The 13,353-nt window shown below is 39.4% G+C and overlaps 1 protein-coding gene across 9 annotated transcripts in view; it reads right to left on the minus strand.

Moving 5' to 3' along the window:
- Positions 1 to 13,353, minus strand: part of COL4A5 (collagen type IV alpha 5 chain) — an 81,094-nt gene that overhangs the window by 23,571 nt on the left and 44,170 nt on the right. For 7 of the 9 annotated variants that reach the window (XM_086850631.1, XM_086850630.1, XM_086850629.1 and 4 more), the window contains exons 19-32: positions 12,877 to 13,009; positions 11,974 to 12,147; positions 11,059 to 11,142; positions 9,766 to 9,858; positions 9,113 to 9,183; positions 8,689 to 8,880; positions 8,075 to 8,243; positions 7,323 to 7,415; positions 7,132 to 7,236; positions 6,231 to 6,328; positions 5,822 to 5,972; positions 5,083 to 5,196; positions 1,004 to 1,171; positions 60 to 149 (exon numbers count right to left, since the gene is read on the minus strand). In XM_086850631.1, coding sequence (XP_086706757.1) covers positions 60 to 149; positions 1,004 to 1,171; positions 5,083 to 5,196; positions 5,822 to 5,972; positions 6,231 to 6,328; positions 7,132 to 7,236; positions 7,323 to 7,415; positions 8,075 to 8,243; positions 8,689 to 8,880; positions 9,113 to 9,183; positions 9,766 to 9,858; positions 11,059 to 11,142; positions 11,974 to 12,147; positions 12,877 to 13,009 — 1,735 coding nt within the window. Of the gene's footprint in view, positions 1 to 59; positions 150 to 1,003; positions 1,172 to 5,082; positions 5,197 to 5,821; positions 5,973 to 6,230; positions 6,329 to 7,131; positions 7,237 to 7,322; positions 7,416 to 8,074; positions 8,244 to 8,688; positions 8,881 to 9,112; positions 9,184 to 9,765; positions 9,859 to 11,058; positions 11,143 to 11,973; positions 12,148 to 12,876; positions 13,010 to 13,101; positions 13,199 to 13,353 lie in introns of all 9 variants that reach the window. The other 2 variants (XM_086850633.1, XM_086850632.1) reach the window with 1 other exon arrangement.

Consider the following 13,353-nt stretch of genomic DNA (forward strand, 5'->3'; position numbering starts at 1 on the left):
CACAGAAGAGGGAAAAGACATTCTGCATCCCTTTCAGGGGTGAATAAAACAAACATTACCTTTCAAGCCAGGCAGGCCATTTCTTCCAGGAGTTCCTGGAGGCCCTGGAAGACCAGGAGCTCCCATGACGCCCATCTCACCTTTGGCACCTAAAAGCATTGAACTACATTGTCATTCTAAACAGAAACTCAAAACCTATCAGGTACCTTCAATTTGATTCCCTGGATCTCTATTGTATTTATTAACCAGCACATGTCTGCTTCAAGGGAATTACAACAACTCATTTATTGTATAAATTAAAATCAGATAAAATGACACTTGAAATTGTGGCAATTTTTCAATTTGGTCCTGAGAAGAAAATTTGCACTTCTCTGCTATGGTAGAAAGCATGTTTATATCCATAAGAGGTTTGGTTCTCTGGTTTGAAACACAAATACTAGTTGGAACAAACTTGAATTTAGTGAAAGGCAAAAAGACAAGTATACACTACTTCTAGAATATTTTGTATTGCTCCCTCTATCCAAGAGATTCTTGAAATTAATTTTTAGTATTTCTATTTCAAAGGGCAAAACAGACTAGCTTAACTGAATAGTCTAACAGTATAAGGAAAATAATACTTAAAACTAAGTGGCATTTATCATTATTTTCTTTAAACTAATTTTATTCTTAATTATAGCAATGACTAGGAAAAAAATCACAAAATAAATTAGAGAAGCATCATAACAATGATGATCAAAGCCATGTCTGAAAGTTATAAAAAAGAATAATATATGAAATATTTAAATCAAGTTATAAGGAAGAGTGAAAAGGTAACAAGGATTTTAATGCAACAAATTTTGTTACTATTTTTTTTAAAAGTATGAGATGTAATGATTATATATATCCAACTTTAAATAGGTAGGATAAACACCTAAGTGTATTAAGTTGGCATGGCCAAGCATTAAGAGCTAACATCTATAACTGCAGTTTGGTCTTTCTCCACAGGTAAAATACATGAACTTACCTGGAAATCCAGGTAGTCCATCCCTGCCAGGTGGCCCAGGTGAACCCTTAGGCCCTGGTATTCCAGGGGGTCCTGGATATCCCGGAGCTCCTTGGTCACCTGGAGGGCCAGGAATATCGAAGCCTGGAGGACCTGGATCCCCTTTCTCCCCTGGAATGCCTTGCGACCCTAGACAATGTTGTTAAAACACAATCTTTTAGCAAAAAGTCAGTCAAGGCTGAGATCTGTGTGTCTGGGTATAGTACTGTAGGAATAGCTTTAGTTGCAATCCACTCCTAGCACTGATGAAAACACTGCAATTCTTCTAAAACCACTTATTTTTTAATGACTTCCAAGCATTAGAAGGCCATATTCTCCTGAAGAGAAACATGACTAAAATTTTACTAGAGATGCAGTGCAAATGCAATTTAAATAAATCTCAAAAGGAAAACAACTCTCTTCAACAACATTTTAAGTCTGATTATTAAAATAAAAAGCCAAAATTATTAGACTAGTTTGTATTTTAAAATTAGGTATTCAGATTCATATATTTCCATTAATTACTCCATTTTCCTACATTTTAAGATAATAAAAGCTGAATATTTTTGAAGGTCAGCAAAATTCTGCACTGCATTGTATTTTCCCTGAATGAAAAATAATTGTCAAAATATGCTTAAAATTGTTCAATGCTAATGACACTGAGCTTGAGGTACTGCTGAATCAAGCAGTCAGCTCATTTCCCTCCAGTGCACAGGGTCAGTGAAGATGCTCACTCTGGAAAGCTAGCTGACCAAAAAGGAGAATTTGTAAATCTCAAGTTAAGAAAAGGCTTTGGTAAAGAAACCACAGTACCTGGGGGACCTGAGGTTCAAAAGCCAACAAGTTAGAGCTCATCAGGAAGCCAAGACAGGTAGCAGTAAACAGTTGTAATAGCCATTAAGTTAGGAAACAAAATAAAGTGCATATAGATTAAAGACAAAAAACCTCAAAACAATCTATTTAATGTTACTGAAAATAGATCTAAATACAGAGAATTCAATGCCAATGCAGATAAGAGAAACCAGACTGCAAGGAAAATTGGATATCTTTCTCAAAGTGCAGCCACCACTGTATACAGAAACCACAAACACAGGTATTTTCAAATATTGATGATACTTTTAATTTTTTTTCCCCTCCTTCCTCATCTAGTATTCTCTACAAAAGTGAGGAACAAGCTTTTTCTGATACGTTTCTTACAAAACTCTTATTTCTAGATGCTGGCTTGGACCCCTGCCAAACACCAGAGTACACCCTATCAGCTTCTCATTGATTGGCCTCACATGTTGATATACTTTATATATTAGTAATATGGATGCTAACTGTGAAGCAGGGAGCAAGGTGGCTGTGGAAATTGCAGGCCACATAGTTTTCTCAGTCTTGCCTGAGAAAGTGGCCTGGGAATTCATAAGGAGGAATTAAAACAATCCTCAGAGACAGAAGACAGCCTTGCAGGTGCTGTTTGTCTGTTCCTTGTTTTCTGGCAAGAGAAGGTCGAGGGGTGGTGAGCCCCACTGACCAATGATGGTGATGTGGTAGTTTACTAACCAATCAGAGTTTCTTTTCTGTACTTTTCACGTATCGGTCTATAAAAAAGATCTGAAGCAATAAACTGAGAGAAATTCTCCTGATCGACTCCCTAGAGAGCCTGTGTCGTTCTTCTCGCTGTTCCTAATAGAGCGACATTAGTAAAGGCCTGTCTGCACAACCCAGCCTTTGAAATAAGTCGTGATATTAAAGGCTAAAGTCCTTGAAACCTTCCTGCAGAAGAGAGAGTAAAGCAAAACAATATCCTTGTGTGTAGGAGAAAAAATGTAAACCTGTGTGTGTTAGTCAATAGTAGCTTGCTCTGCCCGCGGACCCTGTAGAACCCTATAATAGTGTGCTAAAGATAGAAATAAACGGCATTCACAATTACTTCTGTGAAGAGTGGTGAATAGCTGGTGGAGCTCTCAATACTCACATTCTGTTAAATTGCCCCAAATAGGTATTTTCAAAAGATGTTCCTTCTTTATTACACAGAAAAAAATTCAATATTTTCCCACATTCTTTTAGTTCTATTATGCAAGTGTACATTATTACACCCACAGATGGTATATTGCATGTTGCATGCCCTGGCACAGTCTGAAATAATTGCCAATACAATGCCAAAACCTCATAAAATAACCCCAAGGCAGCAGTGTTCCAACTCTGTAATGGTGACCCCACTCTCAGCTGCAGGAACAAGTTTAGGAGTGATGTCATTGTGTGTTCTTTGCACACTAAAAAGGCAGATTGAATTTCTTGATAGCATTAGCTGTGGACTTCCATTTATTAAATTCTAAACATGTTCCCCTCTGGCAGCAGCTTATCACTGCTTTAAAGTGTGGTATCATATGCCTGGAGTGGCCATGGAGAGATAAAAACCAAAACAGTACCAGATGATGGACAGGGGATACACATGCTCTGTGTTCAAAGGCTTTCTATCAGCAAGTAGGAAGGAAAAAAAAAACCAACAGAGGAACATAATATATAGGACAAACTCCATACTTGAAATGGTAAATATATTATTTCAAATAGAAAATTTCTGGTATCAAAAATGTAGCCACACCATAATTACAACAATATAAACAACAAAGTAAATTCTAAAGTAATTTGTTACATATTCAAAAAAGAAAAAAAATGTTGAGCTATTGCAAACTATTTGAATAAATAGTAATAAATAGGTTGTGCAGAGAAAGTAAATTCTGGACAGGGACTTACAAAAATTTTCAAAATTGTCTGAAAACCAGAGTCCCAGAAACTTTACCCTAATGCTGCATTAAGGAACAGAATCAAAACAGCCTAGTAAAACACACAAGGGATGGAAAAAGGGAATTTAAGGCATTCTGCACAAACCAGAGACAGAGCAGTGCCAAAGGAAATAAGGATTTATCAAGTGGGACCTTCTAGCATGCACCAGATTTCAGAACCCCATGCTGTTAACAGCCACAATGATTATTCAGTACAGACATGAAGAGTGAAAATAGAGGCATTTCAAATCCATCAGCTCTAGTAATCACTGTGCATTTGTCAACATCGGTATGTTTCAGAATAAATCTGTGATCACATGAAATCAAACTGGCTAGCACCAGAGGAGATGTTACAGGAAGACAAAAGAACCTGCACTGGATGAAACATTCAAACCCACACTATAATACATCCCCCCCCTCACCCCAAAACTAGGCCTGTGTTGCCCTTCTTTTTCAGTTTATTCTCCAGTGCAGCTTGGGACCCTACAGTAAGCACAGCAAGCCAGGCCCCAGGGAACCACTGTGTGCCTTGTCCCAATCCCTTCTGTCCCTAGCTCCCAACACTCAACACAATCCAGGCTTGCTGACCACATACTCCCTGCCTCCCTCAGGAAGAATGGATTTAAACATGACCCACACTATGCACGAGAGCAGAATTCAAGCTCCATGGGTCTATTTACTCAACTTCTTGCCTACCTTCAAGTTCAGCACCTTGCTGAATCTCAGCTCACAGTTCATAAAGATCTGAATATGACCAACCAATCCATGATCCATGGTCTTAGAGCTGGCCATGACTTTGTCTGCATGCATTGCAAACAATGCCAAGCCCAGTGCTGATGCACAAACACATTCAAATAGTGTAGCACACAGACATGCAACACAAACATTCTACAGTCATGGGAGAAACTGGATGGGTTTGGAAGTGCTTCAGTGCAAGGCATGCTGAAGACCACAGAAAGTGTTCTCACTGTGGTGACTGCCACATATTTGCAGCATCAAGAGTTTGTGCACAACAAGCCCATTCACTGAATTAAAGGAAAAGGAATTTCCCTGAAGAAACTTTATGAATAGAATGATGTACATACATGCACATGAACCCTTCAGTGCTGAGATGAAATAAGTTCATATATTCATCATTCACCAGTAATTTTAGACAAAAGGCAACAAAACTCCCTTCAGAGACTTACACCTAATTTTATCACTTTCTATCTGTCTAGTTGAACCTTCAGCATCTTGTATATCTGCTTGCATATGCCAGAAATAACCTATGGGAACCATTCGTGCAAGTTTTACCTGGGGGGCCAACAGGCCCTGGAGGTCCTGGAGATCCAGGAGGACCTTGACCACCAATGCCAGGGATGCCTGGTGGGCCTGGAAGTCCTGGTGGTCCACTTGGTCCAGGGTCACCTAAAAGAACACTCTTATTTAATCAAATACTGAACCCATTTCAGAGACATTTGCTTTCAGAGTCCCTGCACATTGTACTTGAAATCTCATCCTTGCATGCAAACAAAAATTAATCTAACAGAGAAAAAAAACACACTCCAGAGGCTATTTCTCAAAGCCATAAATTTATCCCCACTCAACATGAACTGCATGAAGTTTATGTTTCTAGGCTACACACACACATATTGCACCATCATCCACATCAAACTCAAAGGATGCTCTCCAGCAAACCAGGCATGCTTGGCAGGTCAGTTCAAACTATGGTCAAGAGCAAGGGTAAATGAATTGTTAACTCTGTGCATATGGAAGCACAGTGCATCTAAAATTATTCTACTGATAAAGTTTTACCTCCATATAAACATTATTTGTCTTTAGAAAACAGATCTTCAGGTACTAACCCACAGATTGGGATTTATTCCCTTAGTTGCCTTTGGAGAACACAATCTTCCATTTATACAGGAAAAATTGATTTTGAAGTAATGGCTCTGAAGTCAGAACTGCTTATATTTAGCTGCCATATGCTTCCCAGCACAACTACATCTTTAAAAGTTCAGTAGGAAACAAAACAGGGGAGAGTTCCCAATACCTTTGGGCCCAGGGATTCCATCAAAGCCTGCTCGGCCAGGGAGACCAGGGTTTCCTGGGAAGCCAGGATCACCTTTAGGTCCTTGAACTCCTTTTATGCCTGGGGGTCCTGGGGGCCCAGGTGGTCCTGGAACTCCAAATCCACGATCTCCCTATAACAGATCAAAAAAAATTTAAAAGTAGATTTTCTAAGTTCAGCCTCTGCTAAAAATGTTAAAAGTAATAATTAAAAATAGCCACCATCTTAGAGTTCAATTCCTATTTTACTACCCTCACTCAAAATGTCAAGCAAAATATTTTACTTCCCCACCATCAAAATCTGAGAATAGGAGGTGAAATCCTCCTCACCATCTTCCCAGTGACACAGAAACACCTCTAAGGGAAGTTTTATAGTAAACACAAACACAGACCTTCTGTCCTGGCAGACCAGGTGGTCCAGGAGGTCCATCCAGACCAGGGTGACCTGGAGTTCCTGGAGCTCCAGGTGGGCCTGGAGTCCCTGGGAAACCTAAACACAACATAAAGATTAGGGCAGCAGAAATGATATCAGAAAGCATTAGAACAACTTCTCCAGACATGCCTAAAGCCCATGAAAAGAGGTTCTGTGTTAGCCCAAGCAAACTTGAAGAGGTACCCATTCAGGTGAGAGAACTTCTGAGAATTCAGTCTTTGCCACAAAGGGTCTCTGGGACTCTCAGAACGGGAAATCCCTATGCCATGAACTTTTACAAAAATCAGAAATATTAACATCTTGAGGCAGCATTTGGAAATAATCTATTGATTCAAGCTCATTTCCCAAAGTTGTACCCACTTTCGTGTTATTGGTTTACTGAAGAATGTAAGCTACTGAGAAGGAGCAGGACAGTGAACAGAGTAATAAGAGCTCAGCAGTTTTTTTCCCTGGTATTTCTGAAACCATTTAATCAGACTGCTACCAACACCCTGCCCAACAGCATGTGAGGTTGTATCTGACTCTGTCAGTGGTTTTCTTTTTGTACTACTGCATTTTTATTTGAATTTTCCTAGAAAAGAACTGTTATTCCTATTCCAATATCTTTGCCTGAGAGCCTCTTGATTTCAAGATTATAATAATTTGGGGGGGTTGGGTTTACATTTTTCCATTTCAAGAGAGGTTCCTGACTTCCTTAGACACCTGTCTTTTTAAACCAAGACACTGTAATAAAGATGTATAGTTTTAGGACAAACATTTTTTAAAAGATTCTAGAAACAGAAGTCAACTTGCTAGTAAAAAGTGAAGAGTCACTACCCCTTATGTTCCCTCTTCCAGCCAGTACAATACAGTAAGCATACCCTTTGGGCCTGGTGGACCTGGAAGTCCAATACCAGGAATACCTGGCTCTCCCTTTGCACCTGGGATGCCGGGTAAACCACGCTGACCTGGCTGACCAGGATCTCCTGTAAAAAGAGTTATCCATCAACAGTTATCCAGAATCAGAATAAAAAGCTCTTGGAATTCCCTGGGTATCTATCTGCTTCCTTACCTGGAAGACCTGGATCACCATTTCTTCCTGGAGGACCAGGGGGACCAGGAACTCCTGGCTCTGTAATAGTCTGGCCAGGGTCACCTTTTGGACCTAAAACCAAGAAGCAGAAATATTAATCACTCAGTAGGAGTTTCTTTTCTGTTTTGTTTCCGCAGAAAAAGATGCCAGTCCTATCCCAAGCTTACAAAGAACTCAGACACTGGCAATACTTTATTCAATAGATTCTCCAGTCCCAAGCCCCACAAAGCACTTAGAGATGCATAAGCCCCGTTCAATGTTCAGACAATATTTCTGAACTGTTAAGTTTTAATAGCTTCATCCTAAGTACCATCATGTGAGTAGTATTTTCCATAACTGACACCAGCACTACTTGAATAGGATCTGTGTAATTGACAAGAAAGTAACAAAAGCCAACTTTTTCAAAGCACCCCCTTTTTTCCCAAACCTGTTGTATCTGCTGTATGGCCAAGCACACAATGTATGCTTGTAGTTAAAATGCACTTCTACTGCAGTCACTGGGATAGGGAGAAGCTCCTGGAGGTCAGAGAAGAAGGTGAGGCATGTGGCTTAAATGATATGGCACAGATACTGCTCTCCCTATGGTTCTGTGAGGACCCTCATTAAGTGGGGGTCACAAAGCCTATAGGAAAAGTTTAGAGGTAGCATTATGTTCTGAGAACTACCTAGAGCAAAAAGGGAAAAATTTAACATTGCAGCATTTGCTCAACAGCACTCAGAGACCAACTCACCCGGAACACCAGGAGGCCCTGGACGGCCGGATACACCTTGGATGCCCTTTTCACCAGGTGAGCCTTGTGGACCAAAACCAGGAGGTCCAGGAAGTCCTTTCTCTCCAGGAAGGCCTGGTATCCCTGGTTTACCTGGAATACCCATTTCTCCTTTGAATGCAATACTACCCTGAAAATAGAAAGAGCATGATGGGAAAGATCATGTACTTACTATCAAGAGTAAAGTGTTTCATGGCTTCTGCTTTGAAACTCTCTGGAAGTTTCCATCCTCTCAGCTCTCATTAGCTGCCTACATCTTGCTAACATGGTAGAAAGCAGCCCTAAACCTGGATACTTAGCTCCTCCCAGTACATAGGTGAAATGTAGACAATGGCAGAAGGGACCCTCTAACACTGCCCAAGGGAGCCTTGGATTATTTCTAGAGCACTGTCAGATTTAGGAGGTACCTCAGTGTATCATCACTAGATTGGCATTTACTGAAGAGAATTCCTGCCTTATTTATCACATACAGAGAATGTGCATTTGTGCCAGTTCTCTTATCTGCACTCTGTCAAGTGCATGCAGGACTTCCCAAAACATCCATCCAGTCAAAGACAGCCTAAAATGGAACTCACAGGTTCCCCCTTAGGGCCAGGCAAACCTGGCAGTCCATCTCGTCCAGGAGTGCCATCTATGCCAGGGAGACCTGGTGGTCCTGGGAGGCCAGGGTCTCCTTTGTCACCTTTCATTCTTGGAGAAGTCAAGACATCCCCTGGGTCTCCTTTAGGACCAGGTCTGCCAGGAGCACCTGGGATGCCTGGAAAGCCCTGAGGGAGAAAAAAAAAAAAAAAAGAAGATGAAGAAGAGGAGGGAAAAATGATATTTGAGTTTTTCTTTCACTCCCTGAGTATGGAACAATATATGAATCATGCACTCAAGGTACTTATGGACAAAAAAATATGTATTAGACAAAATTTGATCTATTGTTTATAGATCTACCTATCATGCAAGACAAATGAGACACTATTTTCCCCACCAGAACATAACACCAGTACTTACTGGTGGCCCTACAAGGCCAGTTAATCCAGGAAGCCCCTTTTCACCTTTTGGTCCAGGAAAGCCAGGAGAACCTGAGTAGCACAGAAAAACAGTAAAGTAAAAGAAAAACAAATCTGGAGAGGCTGCAGTATCAAGCATGCTGTTTCATTGATAATAACGAAGTTGTGTTAAAACCAGACAAAGCTTACTCTGGGGTTTTTTTTTTGAGAGCTTCATTTTATTTGAGCAGAAACAAATTTGCAACTCTAAATTGAACCAGTAGAGTAAAAAAAATCATGCTTTTAAAAAAGCTCCAGCTCCTCTATTATTCCAGGAATAGCAGTAGTATAAGTTAGATTTTCTATCTCAGTTAAATCTACAGCAGACTCTAAACCTTCAATATGCAGAATGCTTGCAAGGCTGTCTTTGAACAGAGAAATATTTTTCAAAGACTACATTTTCAAAGAATGAGTGTTTGTTTTACACATGCCCATCTTGTTTATTTCCAACTGTGCAAAATACAACATGTACCAAATCTGCACTGGAACTGATAAATGCTTATTTGAACTTGTACAAAATATACAGATATATTGTTACCATTGTACATGGACTCCCTGATAGAAAAGTGACTTTAAACAGCATATGAAACACACCAGTGAAGACTTTAGCTCTACCTGGACTACCCGGAGGTCCTGGTGGTCCTCTCTCCCCAGGAGGACCAGTTACTCCAGTTCCTATGCAGTTGAAGCATGTGTCTCCTCGATCACCTAAAGATTTGCATTGAAAAAGTGTACTTGAGCATCAGGTTTTAGAAAATATTAATTCAGCACAACAGCAACTGTTTTCTTGGTACTGATCTATAATATCAGGTCCAAAGTGACTAGTTCAAATAATTATTGCTTAAATATTAGAAGCCTCCTCTCTCCTTCCCACCACTGCAAGTTAAACTGAAGCTTTTTGGTGGCTAGGAGTCAGAAAACAAATATCAGATATGATTAGAATGTATTTATGAAAGTGCAAAATAATTAAAACAGTGCTTTCAAAAATAGAAAATAAAACCATGAACTTTTTTTTCTCAGCAAGTGTCCTCATTTAAAGTAGGTACTTGACACTTCTAACTACAGCTTTAAACCAAATATATCAAAATCCCAAACTTAATTAAACTCCAAGAGTGCAAAATAAATACTGGGAACATTTCATTGATTTGAAAATAGACTAAAAGTATTTAATTAGAAAAAAAAATATTGGTTTCAAGAAGCTTAGGAATTTCCTTCACATACAGACTTATGTGACATTCACCAGTGAAATATTTGAGCATTTAATTTAGGTTAATGAGTTAATCCTTACAATCACCATGAGAAAAAATATTTCTCTTTGAAGTGAGTAAACATTAAGTGAGATGCCTAAAGTAATTTATGATGTCCATGGTTGGGCTAGGAAAAGATTCTCACTTACCCATATCAGCATCCTCATTGCAAGGTTGTCTTTTTGGAAACAAGGATATATATTAAATATGACTTTCTTTTGCTTAGCAAACAAACTCACTGCAGAGTGACCAACTAAAATTAGGACTCCTGTATTTATAATTTTAATGCTGCTTTCTATAAAAAACATCAAATTTATTCATGAACTAGAAAACATTTTCACACAGACTTGGCCAGTGCTGTTACAAAGTACCCAGTTTTGATCTGCCTGAGAGCTTCTTATAAACCTCAAGTTCCATTCTACTTTATTCAAGATCCATGTTAGACATTGGTCGTACCCTCAGTCAGTCAGACTCCTGTGCTTTCATATTAGGTGAAGGAGTATTGTACACTCAAAGCAAACAGCTGTCTTACTCAGAGACATAAAGCATCTGCCCTCACTGGGAAGGGGCACCATTAATCATTACTTAATGCAGGCTTTCCATTTTTTTACCAAGTTTCAAAAAAAGGACAAAAATAGAAAATATAGCTATGACACTTCACCTTTTTGGCCTCGTTCCCCGGTAAAACCTTGTTGTCCTGGAATTCCTGGAGGACCTGGTGGCCCTTGCTCACATAACTCTTTACCTAAGGAAAATCAGGAGAGGTTTATTTATCTATTTGTGTTAGACTGACAGCAGCACCAAATGCATGCATTCAGCACAAAAATGTATTTGTGTGGATATTCTAATACACCACCATAATCACAGACAAAATATTTTGGTAATTCAGACAGGACTACTGGTGAAAACCTTCACATGTAATTCAATCTCAAAAGGAAACAATATTACACAATAATCAATTCTTTACAACCTTAACCATCTTCCATTGCTTCCCACAGCCTACACACTTCCATTACTACACCTCATTCTGACATTCAGCTTCATATCATAAAAACATACCTATGAATCATCATCAGAGCAAGGGCACTTCAAATGCCAATGCCATCTAGACACTAAATTCCTCCCTGGACCATGCTAGCCCCCCTCCACTGCAGCTTTCCAGATCTTATATTCCATCTGCCATTCACTACTCTCATACCAAAAAACGAGCTAAGTGCTTTCATCCAAACTGTCCACTCCAAAGCTAATTTCATGTGGTCTACACACTAGAATATTATGAAATGAAACTGGAATTCCATGAAAAGTTACACCTTTGACTCTCCTACTACCACAACTCTTAGTAGGGAAAAAAAATCTGTATACTTAAGCCTAAGGTTCTCCTACAGATGTCTAGATTTGCAATGGGAGCAACTTGGAGAATGTATAGGAATAGAATCTCATGGTCTTCAGCTGCTGATAAATGACATCTTTGGAGGTGGAATTAAAATAACCAAAACAAACAAACCACAGAAACACAAACCTAAATGTCAAAGCTGTTTAGTCTTTTCTACTTGCTGTTTATGTGATCATGACTTACCAGGAGCAATAGATGGTGCAGGTGGCCCTGGGGGACCTGGTGGTCCTGGAGGTCCTTGTGGTCCCTCAACTCCTGGTTGCCCAGGAATAGAAACGCCAGGTAAACCTGGATCTCCCTTCTGTCCTCTCTCACCAGGTAAGCCAGGTGGGCCAGGAGGTCCAACAGTAGTGATCCCTAAGACAGGAAGGATTTAGTTACTTGCTAGCTTAATGGTTTACATCACATTTTTGCACAGATGATAGTGATATACATTTCACATTTTTAGAGATGTTTGTTTGAAAAATCGACCTGAGACTTAACAACTAAGTTTATAATGGGGAAAAAACCCCTAAAACCCATAACTAATGAAAGTATTGATGAGAAAAAAAGAATATATATAAGCTGTAACATTAGAATCATGATGCTCTTCTCTGTGCATGTCTAATGTACATACAGGTGTCACTACTCACTCCCATGGTGGACTCAGATCATCTCCTACTAGACTTGTGGTACACAAAACTTCCTCTGTGTAATACAATAATAATATAATAATATATGTATTATAATAATAATAGATAGATGATATAATAATATATTATAGCTAGTATAATATATATAATATATTATAGATAATATTATAATTAGAGATTATAATAATATATTATAGATAAGTGATATGGGATAGATTACCTCTAGGAGTATTAAGCTAGTGTCTGATTAACATTCTCAGTTCACCACAGCAAGGGCAATGAATGTTCAAAATTCCTCACATTATCCCCAGAAGTTCAAGACTACCCTTCAAGCTCAAAGGCAGCTCTAAATATTCTGCCTTCTGTTAAAAGGAGTGCATAAAGACTGTGAAGCCAAATACCCCAAACAATACATGTTTGAGCAAACAACTAAATTTAAAGCTTGCACTCCTACCTGGAGATCCTGGGAAGCCAGGTGGGCCTGGCCTACCAGAGAATCCACGCTCTCCTTTGGCTCCTGGAAGTCCTGGCAATCCTTTGCTACCTTTTGGTCCCACTGTTGCACCAATGCCTGGCCTTGGAACAACCTGTAAATGTTTCATGCTCATGTGAAACTACTTGCCAAGAAAAGAGTCATAGGAATCATAAAGAGATGTGAGGGAGGGAAAGTTCAACATACTTTGAACCTTATGTCAACAACAGGATGCTTTCCCCACTCCACTGAATCACAAGGGAAAATTCCAGTAAAGAGCACTCCCCAATAGAAAGCTGTTTGCCTGCCAAGCCAACATAGTTACAACAGGCTTCAGTGAGGTTGACACAGTCCTGCTGTTCTGAGGTTATAGTCTAGCCTGTGTTTGTGACCTAGCAAATCCCCAAGCACAGAACTGATCTTGAAAGAAGGAAACCATTGTTTCTGCTAGTGTATATA

This window comes from Cyanistes caeruleus, chromosome 14 (assembly GCF_971803275.1).
Source record: "Cyanistes caeruleus chromosome 14, bCyaCae1.hap1.1, whole genome shotgun sequence".
In the NCBI taxonomy this organism is placed as follows: domain Eukaryota; kingdom Metazoa; phylum Chordata; class Aves; order Passeriformes; family Paridae; genus Cyanistes; species Cyanistes caeruleus.